At 47.8% G+C, this 15,536-nt stretch overlaps 1 protein-coding gene across 5 annotated transcripts in view; it reads left to right on the top strand.

Annotated features, from left to right (window-relative positions):
• Positions 1 to 6,769: 6,769 nt before the first annotated feature.
• The window catches only part of VPS35L (VPS35 endosomal protein sorting factor like), a 1,107,598-nt gene continuing 1,098,831 nt past the window's right edge, over positions 6,770 to 15,536 (top strand). For 4 of the 5 annotated variants that reach the window (XM_040358550.1, XM_040358549.1, XM_040358548.1 and 1 more), the window contains exon 1: positions 6,770 to 6,906. In XM_040358550.1, the coding sequence (XP_040214484.1) occupies positions 6,785 to 6,906 (122 nt within the window). In that variant the 5' untranslated portion in view covers positions 6,770 to 6,784. The remainder of the gene's footprint in view (positions 6,907 to 15,536) is intronic. The other variant, XM_040358551.1, reaches the window with a different exon arrangement.

Raw genomic sequence — 15,536 nt, 5'->3', positions numbered from 1 at the left:
GAGTACGATGTGCGGGGAAGAACGGGTAGAAAAAAACGATGAAGTCCCGCCGCTGTCCTACGCACGACGGAAAAACCCAGACTCTCCGAGGCGGGATCCGACGCCTGGAATGGCCAACGCCGTGACACCCGATATGCGTCTGACGGAATCAGACACGAGGGGGCAGTAGCTCAAACGACAATAACCTCCGACAGAGTGAGATTGTCCCCCCAGTCCTGGCGCGTGGTCAGGACCACTGATCACCTCCCAAGAGCGTTGATACCCTGGGTGTGATGGGCGTTGAAACTTAACGCTTACTAAGTCGGTACACCATGGGTGTTATCCCACCGGTAGTAAGTCTACAAGGGAGCGGTAGTCCGAGTTCGCAGCGCGGAAGGCGCAGGGGAGCTATAGGACCTCCCGGACTCAAACGAGTCCACCAGGTAGTTGGTCATCTCAGACGAACGCCTTCATGAGGTTAACTTGTCGTTGATCACCAACTAACCCAGAGTCCTCCGGATGATCGAAATGTATATCTAGTCCCAAGGCCTAGATCAAGGCAAGTGGAACCCCCGTTATAAAAGAAAAGGTCGATGTCTGTGACCGACACCCCGAAAACCCAACCATGCGAAGAGAAGTAGGACGTGCGTCGTGAATAGAGGGTGCAGATCCCCGTACAGACTGGGGAGAGAAAGGATCCCATAAGGGAGCAAGGGCCAGGAACACTGACCGGTGCAGTCGTCAGTCGATGGAATTGGGCGGGTAACGAGAATTCCAATCTAACACCATAGCGGAAGTGCCTGGGGTACATTTCGCAGCTGGAACGATGTCGCGTTCCAGGCAGAAATGTCAGAGATCTTGCTAGATCCGTTAGGATTTTGGGTCAAGGACCCCCCAAGCGAAGGTCGTACTGGACCGCGGATACGGTGTCCATACGCAAGAACACACCGTAGGTGGACGTGTGTGGCATTAGAGTCCTGATGGCAAGGCGGTCGTCAGGATTTCCACGTGTGAACGTGCAGCAGAGACTCTGCTGTGGGCCACGCCCCTCCTGTGGACGAGGGACCGCATCGAGTACCCCAACCGAGGTGGTTGGCAACCTATTCCAAGATGAATCCGTTGTGGAGTTGCAGGTGGACCTGCCGTGCCGTCTGTCGACCTGACGTAGCCACCACCGTAGTTCAATTATGGCTTCCGTGTCCAGAGTGACGACGTCTGCACAGTGAAGCCCCTGGCAAAGACGTAGGGACTGAGACTCTGAAGGTCTCGATAGTGAAAAGAAGCTGGACAAATGGCCTGGATTAACGCCAGAAACAGGCCGACCAGGCGAGCCAGTCCGCGTAAGGATACCCGTCGTTAGCCCAGCACGATACTGACCTCGTGCAGATGGCGGCCAAGTGGTCATGGGTAGCCAAAGGCGCACTAGGTTGGTGTCCACCAAGAACCCTAAAACTCTACCTCCTGAGATGGGGAGAGGATAGATTCCCCGTGATCTATGGGGGACTGTCCCGGAGGCGTGTTCGTTCGCCAGGCGAGGGGTACGAGCCATTAAGAGTAGGTCGTCCAAGTAGATAATCAACCTCACCCTTTGTGTCGCAGAATGTCGTCACTGTATACGGTAATTACGAGAGATTTCTCAAGTTACTACCGGGCGATAACCGCCCTCCTTTCCTGACCAGGAAGACGTTGTTGGGGAAACCCGGGGGAGAGCGGGTCCGTCTCCACTATCGTTTGGGTGAACCAGAGGCCCTGCAATTCGTTGTCTATTAGGGCGGTGTTCAGGTCTGAAGACCGAGGAAAGAGGGACTAGGTCCATCTCCGGTCCTATAATCCTGATAGACCGGCACTGTACCGTGTTAGACGTTGATGACGTTTGGGCTCATCCGGGATGGAATAGAGCCCTACCGTCTTGGAATATCTTATTCAGCGTGATCCCGACTAGCCTGCCCTCGGTGGTCGGACCGGGGTCTGATTCGGCTAGGTGAGACAGCTGGGGAACAAGCCACGTTAAGATTCGAGCGGCGGTGTCCAGTCGGACCCGTAGTGTCCACGCATCCCAGGAGGCGACCGCCCGTTGGGCCCAGCCCCGATTTGGGACAGGTCAGTCGGCTGTTCAGCGGCGTGGCCTGCTCACTAAGGTGTGGGATGATGGTGATAGGTCCCAAAGATCCAAGGCCCTGGTCTGTATGATCCGAAGGACCTCTCTATTCCCAGCTTGGGGGATTTCCCGTGTATGGTGGGATACCCCCAGGGTATGGGGTTCACCTCGGGAGTGTGCACAGCCATAAATGGTAAAGGAAGGGGGTTACGCCCTGAAAATTATTCGGTGAGTTTTTCGACCGATCTCCGGGTCCATTATGTGATATATTGGATCACCTCGGGCGGAGGTGCCCAGTCATCGGAGTGTGGATGGCATATCGCCCCCGGATCTATAATGGCTCTCTACGAGAATCCATAGAGTGTCACCCTGGGAACAGGGTTGGCGTCGTCATAGAGCGCCATGTGCCCACTGCCCTAACACTCATCATCATTCTCATCATCTACAACCTCAGACTCAAGGTGTTAGCCGCCTCAGACTCCGCGGACAACTCTGGAAGAGTCCACGAATGGGTCTGGCTTAGTCCGTCTAACGGATCGCTGCCTCTGCATGTGCATCTCCCCGAGGCTCGGGGGTCGGTCGGAGTCTGGGAGGGCAGTGGGTCGGCAGTCCGGGTAGGGTACTGCCTGGGACATATTTACTTCCCCTGTCGGGGAGTCAAGGGCCACAGAAACGCCCAGCCCTTCTCAGGGGCGGTAGACCATTGCCGGATGGTGCGGGCATATGGTGTGCAGGCGGGGGTAACCGACGCCATGGTCGTAAAGATTGGTCTACCGATCAGTTTTGGCAACTAAGTAACACTGTTGAGATTTGGCCTCCTAGGACTGTGTCCACCCTATCCGGGGTACCGGCATGAACAATGCCATGATATTCATTAAATTGTAGAATCTTTGTACAATTCAATACAATTTTTTATACATATTTGTATAATTTATTTATATAATGAATATATAATTTGTATAATCCATCTATAATTTATTATAAGTAAAATTGAATAATGGATTTAGTTATATATTATAAGTAATAATATATATTAATAATAATATCATTAACCACTTCCCGCCCGGCCTATGGCCGATTTACGTCCGGGAAGTGGTTATGAAATCCTGACAGGACGTTCTAGAACGTCCTGCAGGATTTCATGCCGCGCGCGCCCGTGGGGGCGCACATCGCGGCGATCGGTGATGCGGGGTGTCAGTCTGACACCCTGCATCTCCGATCTCGGTAAAGAGCCTCCGGCGGAGACTCTTTACCACGTGATCAGCCGTGTCCAACCACGGCTGATCACGATGTAAACAGGAAGAGCCGCCGATGGCTCTTCCTCACTCGCGTCTGACAGACACGAGTAGAGGATAGCCGATCGGCGGCTCTCCTGACAGGGGGGGTTCGCGCTGATTGTTTATCAGCGCAGCCCCCCCTCGGATCGCCACACTGGACCACCAGGGATGCCCACCCTGGAGCACCAGGGTGGGCAAAAAAAAAAAAAAAGCCATTAAAAAAAAAAAAAAAAAGTTAAAAAATAAATAAAAAAAAAAACATAAAGAAAAAAGATGCCAGTCAGTGCCCACAAATGGGCACTGACTGGCAACAATCAGTGCTGCCACCCCAGTGTCCATCAGCGCCACCCCAGTGTCCATCAGCGCCACCCCAGTGTCCATCAGTGCCACCCCACAGTGCCCATCCATGCCCAGTGCCCACCTGTGCCACCCATAAGTATCCATCAGTGCCGCCCATGAGTGCCCATCTGTGCCGCCTATGAGTGCCCAGTGCCGCCCATGAGTGCCCATCAGTGCCGCCTATGTGTGCCCATCAGTGCCGCCTATGTGTGCCCATCAGTGCCGCCTATGTGTGCCCATCAGTGACGCCTATGTGTGCCCATCAGTGACGCCTATGTGTGCCCATCAGTGACGCCTATGTGTGCCCATCAGTGTCGCATACCAGCGCCGCCAATCAGTGCCACCTCATCTGTGCCCGTCAGTACTACCTCATCGGTGCCCATTAGTGCCGCCATATCAGTGCCCGTAATTGAAAGAGAAAACTTATTTACAAAAAAATTAACAGAAAAAAATAAAAACGTAATTTTTTTTCCAAATTTTCAGCCTTTTTTTAGTTGTTGCGCAAAAAAAAAAAATCGCAGAGGTGATCAAATACCACCAAAAGAAAGCTCTATTTGTGGGGAAAAAAGGACGCCAATTTTGTTTGGGTACAGTGTAGCATGACCGCGCAATTTCCATTCAAAGTGCGACAGTGCTGAAAGCTGAAAATTGGCTTGGGCGGGAAGCTGCGTAAGTACCTGGTATGGAAGTGGTTAATAATAAATGTATTTATTCATTCAATCCTTAGATAGTTATTTAATTCATTATTTATTAGGAGTATGTTGTAGGGAATAAATTCCCCCGGAGATAAACATGCTATAATTTCTTTATTTAATTTATTGATTTATCTACATATTGATTATTAATTTATTAGGATAAATAAGGTATATGTTATAGGGAATAAATTCCCCAGAACTATAATTTGAGTATATATTGAATTATTTATTGTAGATAATATAATTTATTTATTTATTTATTAGATATTGATTCATTGGAATGAAATATATATATTTATATATATATATCTGAAAAGATGTACTGCCATCTAGTGGTTGAAAGCATGGTGAAACAGCAGCAGGTTCCTGGCTACGACACCGCTGGGAAGGACATCCTGCGGTGTGAGGGGAGCCTGACGAGATTCTAACTCCAGAGGCGAAGTCTCGCGAGACTACGACCTCTGGAGTTCTTATTGGCCCGAGGTTGTGAGGGACGGAACGGTCGATGAGAACCGTTCTCCCCCGTCTCGCTCTCGATACCGAGAGAGGCACTGAAAGAGAGGAGAGGAGGAGAGGAGCGGCCGCGGCGGAGACCCCGCCCCCCACCTGAGCGCGCAAAGGGGAGCGTGGGGAGGGAGGGGGGGGACAGTTGCCCAGGCATGGTGCCCGCCGAGGGAGCGAATGAAAAACAGCACGGATCCCGCACGGACGCTGCAGTGCTCCGGCATCAAAGAAAGGGAAAAAACCCGAGCAAAGAATCAAAGAATTGGAAACAAACAAATGTGGCCTCTCAAACATATCTGCCTGACACCGCTCCGGTGTCAGGCAGACAGAAATAAAGCGCAGAAACGGGGGATAGCAGGGAGAACCCCCAGTATTCCACATCTTCCAAAAACTACAGAACAATCAATTCCGACAAAATACCTGACACCGGGGCATTCGGTATCAGGGAGGAATTCCAGGGAAACTCCCCATGTTCCACAATACCTCAAACATATCAGTCAAGACTGAACAAAATCACCCGACACCGGGGCACTCGGTATCAGAGACCATATATACAATCAAACAATAAAGGTACATGAAACACCTATCTTGTAAATAATAAAGATACAAGAAGTACCTATCCTGTAAATAATAAAGGTACATGAAATACCTATCTTGTAAATAATAAAGGTACATGAAATACTTATCTTGTGTGCTCTGCCATGAGCAGAAAGAAAGAGGAATAGGTTACCTCAGACAGTCCCTTATATAGATTACGGTCTGGGAGGGGCTACGCTGGCCCAGGGACTGCTGGGAAGGGTAGTTCTTTGAATTTTTTCTTTTAAGTTACAATAAATGTTTACTGTATTTCTGCTATGGGCATTATTAAAGAAAGATAATGCATAAGATATGAGCCTCCTGTCTGAGGTATAATCGACAGTTAAAGCTAAGCCTTGCTACATCCCGAGCATGTCTAAGTACCTGTCCGACCCGGCTAATCACACAGATCAATGAGTGGAAAGAACATTTGTTACTTCACCCAATTTTTAACATTACATTAAGCCGAGTTGTCCTAATGACAATCGGCTGTTTTTTTTTTTCATTTTATCCCCGTACATACCGTATTTTCACCGCCACTTCCGGGTATGTCTTCTGCGGGACTGGGCGTTCCTAATTGATTGACCTTTTTTCGACCGTCGCATACAGCGCGTCACAAGTTGCCGAAAGAAGCCGCACTGCGAGGCGGCTCTATACGGCGCCTGCGCACCGACGTTCGGCTTCTTTCGGCAACTCGTAACGCGTAGTATGCGACGGTCGGAAGCCTGTCAATCAATTAGGAACGCCCATTCCCGCAGAAGACATACCCGGAAGCGGCGGTGACAATACGGTATGTACGGGGATAAAATAAAATAAAACAGCCGATTGTCATTAGGACAACTCGGCTGAATGTAATGTTAAAAAACATTTTTTTGGGTGAACCTCCGCTTTAAGTGCTGTGTCCGTCAATGAACGAAAGAGAAAGATATTTCTTAATGAATATTTAGGCAATGTATCCTCAGTATGTTCCCATTGCTTTCCCCCACCCTGCTGGAAAAAAAATGGAACACGTCATGGTGACTGTGTGATAAGACCGCTTACACTGCTGTCAGGGTGCCAAATTACCTCACATTATTATCAAAGGTTGCTTACCTAGAGCACACCTGCCTAGTGCTTACTCCTGCTGTCGAGTGACCTGCCAGTAAATATAGCAGACAATCGACAGTTAAAGCTAAGCCTTGCTACATCCCGAGCATGTCTAAGTACCTGTCCGACCCGGCTAATCACACAGATCAATGAGTGGAAAGAACATTTGTTTCCAGCAGCCACCATCAATTAACGCATCCCGCTACATAGATAACTAAAGTGTGGAACGCATGCGCCAGTTGGATGGCAGCGTCATCCCGCAAGGCGTTGCCAACCACAATATGGCTAGACGTATAAGTCAATGCTGCCGACGTAACAATCACATGATGAAGAAGATGGCTTCTAGGCAGTGGTGAGAGTTTTTATCCTCTGTCAATGTGCTGTTTTATATAGAAACAGGCGTCACAACAAAAACATATCATTTGCAACGGCGGGTTAATATACACGCGTGCTTCATGTTTGTAGAGTTGAGATTACAAAATATTTGCATTATTATATACGTGATTTTATTTAGTTTGCATTTCACGTTGGTTGAATGTTCTACGTATCGGGAGGGCTAGTTTCTAGTTTGTAGTCCTGATTTCCATACCTTTTTATCCTGTATCTTATACGTCTAAAACAAGTGTAAAACACAGAAAGTGATGTGCACTTGCTACCCCCTTCTCTGTCATTCACTTTTGTATTTGCTCTTGAGCACACATTTCTGCAGTTGCCATCTTTGCACACTTGTGCAATCATCCTCCACTGCACTGGATTTATCTGCTGCACTTTTTACCTCCTCTCCTGTACTAGATTGATCTGCTGCACATTTACACTTAACCACTTCAATACCAGGCACTTCGTCCCTTCCTGCCCAGGACTGTACCCAAACTAATTTTTTATTTTTTTTTTATAATTTTCTTCCCACAAATAGAGCTTTCTTTTGGTGATATTAAGGGCTGCAACTAAGAATTTTAATAATCTATTAGTTGGCCGATTATTGTTTTGATAGGTTAATAACCTTAAAAACATAAAAGGGATTTTTTCTTTTCTTCTGCGATTTGCATTTTTAAATTTATTTTTTGGCCAATTTGTTGTTGGACAGACACAAACGCATTGCATACTTTTCTGCAGCTTCTCTATTGATGTATATCGAACCCCCCCCCCCCCCCCAAAAAAAAAGAAACTAGCACAGTGTTTGGGATTTTTTTTTCTGTGGGACAGTGAAAGTAATATTTACAGTAGATTTGCTCTTTTTGTACTATAAAGGACATTTTTTTTTCTTTTTTTTTAACCCCATTATGTTACTGGCCGATTAATTGATTATGAAAATGGGTAATCGATTAATTTCATAATCGATTAGTAGTTTTGGTCCTAGTGGTATTTGATCACTTGAACCCTCTTTGGGTTTTTATTTTTTGCTTAACAAACTAAAAAAGTTTTTACTTTTTTTTTTTTTTTTCGTCATAAAATTGTTTACTCCTGTACTGATGAGTTGGTACTGATGGACAATGAAAGGCGGTACTGACGGGTGTTTCTGATGGGCACAGACTGGCAGCTTATGGGGGCACATCTGATGGACTATGCTAATAATCAATGTGCTCATTATTAGCACAGACCCCCCCCTCCCCGACAGGGAGAGCCTCCGATCGGCTCTCCCTGTCAGCGCGAACCAAGGAATGCTGTTCATGTGACGATCAGCTGTGATTGGTCAACAGCTGATCACGTGGTAAGAAGCCTCTGTCAGAGGCTCCTTACTACGATTTGATACAGTGTGCCGGCATGTTAATCTGCTGAACGTCATATGACGCCCAGTCAGGATACTGGAACCACTTTCCGGCCGTCAATCTGTGGGAAGTGGTTAAAGTGCAAATCTGGGCTAATACTATCTAAGGTTACCAAATAAAATAAGTCAACACTAGATATTCATAAATGGGTAGCTAATCTCAAGGTTTTATGTACAAAAACACAATTATTTTTAATCACTTCCCGCCCTGCCTATTGTCAAATGACAATGCGTTGTTTCGGGGTGGACCTCATATATCCTCCTGGAATGCTCTCTGGCTGTGTCCCCCAGATTCACCAATTACAGCAGATCATATGACAATTATAGACAATGGATGGCTTTCTTTCATGCCAGCCATTGTGTACAATTGTGTTGCTAGCTGTGATTGGTCTCAGTTTTCACATGGTACAGACAGAACCAATCACAGGTCATCTGTACCATGTTATTAGCTGTGGCTAATCATAAAGACTGAATGAATCAATATACAAATCCTAATCGCAATCGGCACAATTTCTATGTGACACTCTTTTAAAACTAAAATAATTATCTTGCTGCCAGCTAAATGCTACTCCGTGATTTCACAACACAATTTCCATATATAAGTAAATCCAAACAACGTGTATAACTGATTTATATTTGTACAAACTCCAAAATAAAACAATATATAAATAGTCCAGTGTTCTCAAATGGGAAAAAAAAAAAAAAACCTCAAGTGTCTTCACTCCTTCATATATTTAGTGCACCTCCACCACCAGGTGAAAAACCTGCTAACCTCAATTATACATATTCCATATTTCCCTGTTCGTCGTTCAGGACAGCCACTGTAGAGAGACACAGGCTCCTCCCATCTTAGGAAACACCGCCTTTCAATTAAGGATTTAAACCTCATTCTCCCTCCAGCTCCTCAGTTTATGGTGTTTCCTCCGGCAGGGAGACACTGCTGGGGACCAAGGGCCAGACGGCTGGGGAAGCTGAGGCCAGTATTCCTGGGGGAGGAGGGGAGCTGGTCTCCCCCTTCCTCAGATCATTTTTACGGCATCCCGGTTAGCTAGTGTGCTACATACCTGGGGCTACTTGCCGTGTTAGCGTTCCTCAGCATTCCTGGGGAGGATTTCAACCGTGGAGGTCCTTTTTCCGTACGCACAGGGGTTGCGCTGCAGGCGGTGTGTCAGCTCCCTGTGTTGTTCACAGTCAGCCAGGAAGCTGGGGCCGGACCGGATGACGAGTGACGTCAGTTCCGGGAGGGGCGGGCACTTCCGCCGGATCCGCGTCTCGTGGTCCCAGACGCTGCAGAGTGAAAAGGACCAAACGCTGGGCTGGTGCGGCCTCTCTTCCAGCTGTAGGGAAGGCGTTTATTTTTTTTTTTGGCAGTTGCGACCACAATCCTCAGAGGAGATGTCGGAAGTGGAGACTTTGCGCGCACCTCCGGATGACAACAGCACCAGCCACTCAAAGGTAAGGAGAACCCTGGGGTGGTGTTCCCTTACTATGTTAACAGCTTCACTGGTGTTTCTCCTGGTGGTCGGGGAGTTTTTGGATGTGTATCTGGGACCCTGGTGGTGGTTGGTCCTGGGGGAGCACTCCTGGTGGCTATCTGTTTCAAGCGCTGGTGAGCTCTCTCTCATAGTACTCTCTGCTCTTGTCTGTGTTTTTTGCAGAATTCCACAGAAAAATCGGCCCACAGTTCCAAGAAGTGTCCCTCTTGTAGAACTTCCTTGAGTGAAAATTGGAACAAGGCACTTTGCAAGAGATGCATTGAGGGGGTTATTGGAGAGAGGCAGAGCAGGGGTCTGACCTAGCAGCATCCGTGAAAGAGCTTTCTAGCACCTTTCAATCATTCAAGGATCTTTTTGCTAGTTTTCAGTTGCCCCAGAGCAGCCCTTTTCCAGCGCAACAGTTGGTTCCACCTAGTCCAGTGGTACTTCCCTCTGTGAGTAGGGAGAAGCCTGGGGAGTCAGAGGGTGAAGGGAGGGAGGAGGAGTCCTCCAGAACCTCTCGCTACAAGCTTTCCCTCCTAAGAGGTGGAAGATTTACTGGGGGCTATCCACTCTACTTTGGGGATAACTGAAAAGAAGAAGACACTGTCGCTCCATGATCGGATGTACATGGGCCTAGGAGAACAAAAGGAAACATTTTTTCTCAAATCGCCTTTCAGGACAACCCTGGAGAGAGCGCAGCTCCGCCTCTTTTTTAGGAAACCCATGTGATCCTTTAAAATCCCTGCTCTTCCACCATGGCCTCAGTTATTGTGTTTCCTCCGCCATGGTGGAAGCAGCATGAGGAAACAAGGAGCTGAGCTCTCTCCAGGGTGGAGGGATTGGGCTTACCTTTGTTTTTTGCTTGGAGTACAGCGACCATACCAGCCTCTCTCAGCCGTGGAGGGGGTGCTCTGGAGTCCCCAGTCGTTCCTGCTCAGTGGAGCTATGGACCCTCAGGTAGCCGCCTCTGAGCGCCTGGAAGCCGCGGTGTGACTCCGGTGGTCGGGCGGGCGCTGCAGGTCAGCAGGTTATTCCACATGTCGGCTTCCGGGTCCTGGCTGGCGGGGGGACGTCACGCACAGTGACGCGGCTTACTGTGGGGGCGTGGCGCTAGTGGTTCCCAGCGCCTAGGGTCGGTTCTTTCGACCGGCGCTTCTGTTTCCGGCCCTCGTCGATGACGCAGGGACTGGGAAAATTTAAAAACCCAGCGTTTGTTGAGCTCCGCTGCATGCGCTGCAATATGGATGAGAGACAGACAGTGATGGCGGATACAGGTGCCGCAAGCACCGGTCAGGCCCAGGTAAGAGGGGTACAGCGGTGCCTTTTATTCTATACCTTATGGGCTTGTTTTGTTTTTTGATGATCCTCCCTGAGGGAGCCTGTGGTACCGGACAGAGGCCTATATCTTCGGTCCTGGTAACCTTAAAGTGGTGGTTGTTTGGACACTTTCTGGTGGTGGTTTTAGTCACAGGGTGTGTTTTTTTTTTTTTTTTTTTTTAAGAGAGAGAGAAAGAGATGTTTTTTATTATCTATCTCGTTGCAGGAAAAATCTGTAGGCAGAACTAAGCACCTAGAACCACCAAGAAAGTGTCCTTCCTGCAAGAATCCTTTGAGAGATTCATGGCATAAGGCGATGTGCAGGTCTTGCATTAAGGCCGAGTACTCACGAGCATACATGTCCGATGAAACCGGTCCGCGGACCGTTTTCATCGGACATGTCTGCCCGGGGACTTCTGTTCGATGGCTGTACACACCATCGAACAGAGGTCCACGCGTAAACAATACGCGGGGCGTGTCCGCGGTGTCGCCGCGACAATGACGCGGCGATGTGGGCGGCCTGCCTTTAAAGTGCTTCCACGCATGCGTCAAAGTCATTCGACGCATGCGAGGGATGGCGGGCGGCAGGACATGTACGGTAGGTCTGTACAGACGACCGTACATGTCCGGGCGGACAGGTTTCCAGCGGACTGTTTTAAAGCAAGTCCAGGAAACGGTTGTCCGCTGGAAACCTGTCCGATCCGCCCGAAAATGGTCCGCCCGGGCCTACACACGGCCAAACATGTCTGCTGAAACTGGTCCGTGGACCAGTTTCAGCAGACATGTTTGGTCGTGAGTACGGGGCCTTAGAGTTGGTTGAAGTGGAAACCTCACAGCAGTACAAGGACTTATTTTCCGCAGTACAGGAACTCACAAGTTCTCTAAGCTCAGTTAAAACCTTTCTGACACAAGGTCCTGTAGGTCAGGCAGAGCCTCAGCAACCACCAGTCTCAGTATCTAGACAAACGGAAGGGGACTCTGGGGATGAAGGGGCTAGCACTCTTCCCTCTATCAGAGATTCAGATGAGGAGGAGGAGGAGGAGGAGGAAGAAGAGGAAAATAATAGCAGAAGCTCCAGATATAAGTTATCCCTAGATGAAGTGGATGATTTACTGAAGGCAATCTACACTACCCTGGACATCCAGGAGGATAAAGTGCAATTATCCATACATGATAAAATGTACCAAGGTCTGGACGATTCTAAGCGGCGAGTCTTCCCAGTTCATATAGTCCTGTCGGACACGGATTAAAAAAGAGTGGAAAGACCCTGAGAGGGGTCCCTTCTTTTCCAAAACTCTTAAAAGGAGATTTCCCTTTTGAAGATAAAGACACGGAAGTGTGGAACAAAAAACCAAGGGTGGATGCGGCCTTCTCACAAGTGTCATGTCGCACAGACCTTGCCTTTGAGGATATGGGGGTCTTGAAGGATGCTATGGATAAAAGAGCCGATTCTCTTTTAAAAAAGGCATGGGATTACACGTCAGTTTTTCGCCCGAAATTTAGAATGCTGGTTAGAGAAGCTAATGAGTCACGTAGAAGCAGGTACACCAAGAAAGGATCACTTGGAGTCCTTTCTCTTAATTCTGAAAGCGGTCAAGTATATGGCGGATGCGTCAGCCGAGTCTATTAACCCTCCTAGCGGTATTCCCGAGTCTGGCTCGGGGTGAGATTTTTATACCAAAAGCGGTAACCCCGAGTCAGACTCGGGCTTGCCTCGCTGCACCCACAGACGGTTACTTACATTGTCCCTGGATCCAGCGATGCCACCGCGCTGTGTGAGCGAGCGGGACCTCGCTCGATTCACACAGTGTCCTCCTGTGCCGCCGATCTCCGTTCCCTGCGACGTTACGACGCACGGGAGCAGAGAACGGCGTCAAATTCAAAAACGTAAACAAACACATATACAGTAATCTTATAGATTACAGTACTGTGTGTAAAAAAAAAAATACCCCCCCCCCCCCCCCCCTTGTCCCTAGTAGTCTGCCCAGTGACCTACATGTTCTTTTATATAATAAAAACTGTTCCTTCTGTCTAAACTGTAGATTGTCCATAGCAACCAAAAGTGTCCCTTTATGTCAAAAATGGTTTTAGAGCAGTTAGAAAACAGCGATAATAAATTATAATCACTTGCAGAATTGTGCGATAGCGATTTGTGGGGAAATTCGTCATAAAAAATAAATAAAAGTAATGACAGCGACAATTCTGCAACTGAGCAAATTTCAGTGATTTTGAGTTGATTACATTATTGAATAATTTTTATTATATTATTACTTGTTATAATTATTTATATTATAATTTATAATTTTTGTTTAAAAAAAAAAAAAAAAGTCATACCCGGGATGCCTACTAGTCTCTTGTTTGGTCAGATTTAAGTGAGTTATTCCTAAGAATTCCAGGCCTACAGTATAAAACGGCAAATTTCCTTGCAAATAATGGTAGCAGCTTTAGTGAATTCAGCCAGACGTGCAGTCTGGCTAAAAACCTGGTCAGGAGATACACCTTCTAAGATCAAGTTATGTGTCTTACCATTTTCAGGCGATTTTCTGTTCGGTCAAGACCTAGAAAAGGTGTTAGACAGAACAGCTGATAAAAAGAAAGCCTTCCCTGTTAAAAAGGGTCAGAACCCAAAAAATAATTTTCGTTCTTTTCAGCAGTCCTACAAAAATAAGGAAAAAAATAATAAAAAGCGTTGGGTTCCCCAAAAAGACCGAGGTAAAGGAAGAGTTCTTTTCAAATCTCCCCCAGACCAAACACCTAAAAGTAAGTGACAATCTGACCCCAGTGGGGGGAAGATTGTCTGCCTTCCTTCCACAGTGGGTTCAGATGCCCTTAAGTCCCTTTGTGGAAAGGATCATTGCAGAGGGATACAATCTGGAATTTTCAGAATGTCCCCCGAGCAGATTCTATGTCACAGCCCTCCCACGGGATCCAGAAAAGTCTTCCGCAATGAGGAACCTATTGCAGGATCTGATAAAACAGGAAGTGATAGTCGAGGTCCCAAAACATCAGGAGGGTCGGGGTTTTTATTCCCACATATTTTTGGTGAAGAAACCGTCAGGCAAATATCGTCTGATTTTTGAACCTGAAGATTTTGAACAAGTCGATTCGGTACAAACATTTTCGTATGGACACCATCTATTCCATAACGAAACTTAACCCCAAACTGCTTCATGGCATCCCTGGGCCTAAGGGATGCGTACTTGCATGTACCGATGGCACCAGCATCACAACGGTTTCTACGACTGGCCATAAACCTAGGGTCCACTGTTTGGCATCTCCAATTCAAAGCCCTCCCTTTCGGTCTGTCATCCTCCCCCCAGGATCTTTACAAAGATCATGGCGGAGGCGTTGGAACCTCTAAAACTAAAGGGGATCTCGGTCATTCCATATTTGGACGACCTGCTGTTTTTTGCGGATTCCAGGGAGCAGGTTGCGAAGAACCTCCAGGTATCGCAAGCTCATCTCAGGAATCTAGGTTGGCTGTTAAATCTGGAAAAATCTAATCTGGATCCAACACAGGAAACAGTTTCTGGGTTACACCATAAAGTCGGTTCTTCAGGTAGTGTTTTTCTTCCTCAGGAAAAAATAGAGAAGGTAGTGTCCGCTGTAGCTCAGGTTCAGACAAATCTCTGGATTTCTGTCAGGTCAGCCATGGCAGTGTTAGGTCTGCTCACGGCCTCAATCCCGGCAGTCCAATGGGCGAGGTTGATTTCCCGACCCTTTCAGATGAACATCCTCCAAACCTGGTCGCACCAAGAGTCGCTAGAAAAACAATTCAGACTAACGTCAAATGGGCACTCTGGTGGTGGAGAAACTCGAACAACCTGACAAAAGGTCTCCACTGGGTCTTTCCTATATACAAACGTCTAACGACGGACGCAAGCTCCTGGGGCTGGGGAGCCCATCTGGACGGTCAGACCACGCAGGGCACCTGGTCCAAATCGGAAGCCAGGTAGTCATCGAACTGGCGGGAATTAAAGGCCATCTTCCTGGGTCTCCTTGCTTTCCAAAAAGCAGCAAGAGGTCGCCACATACAAATCCTGACAGACAACATGACAGCGGTGGCATATGTTCTCAAACAAGGGGGAACCAGGAGCAAAGGCATCATGTAGCTAGCCAACCACCTGTTGTCCTGGGCAGAACTGAATGTAGCATCTCTGTCAGCAGTTCATCTGAAAGGGTCTCAGAACCTATTGGCAGACCTCCTAAGCAGAAAAAGCATAGGGGAGGCAGAGTGGAGCTTGAATCAGGAAGTCTTCACAGCAATCTCCCTGGAATGGGGGCAACCACAAATAGATCTGTTTGCCAGCCAGGAAAACGCAAAAGTTCGGGAGTTCTCTCTCCACAGGGAAGATCAGGTGGTGGGCATAGATGGGCTGGCACACCCATGGCGTTACCAACTGTGCTACGCTTTCCCCCCCT

Source organism: Rana temporaria, chromosome 6 (genome assembly GCF_905171775.1).
Source record: "Rana temporaria chromosome 6, aRanTem1.1, whole genome shotgun sequence".
Classification (NCBI taxonomy): domain Eukaryota; kingdom Metazoa; phylum Chordata; class Amphibia; order Anura; family Ranidae; genus Rana; species Rana temporaria.
This window is presented reverse-complemented; position numbering and strand designations above follow the sequence as displayed.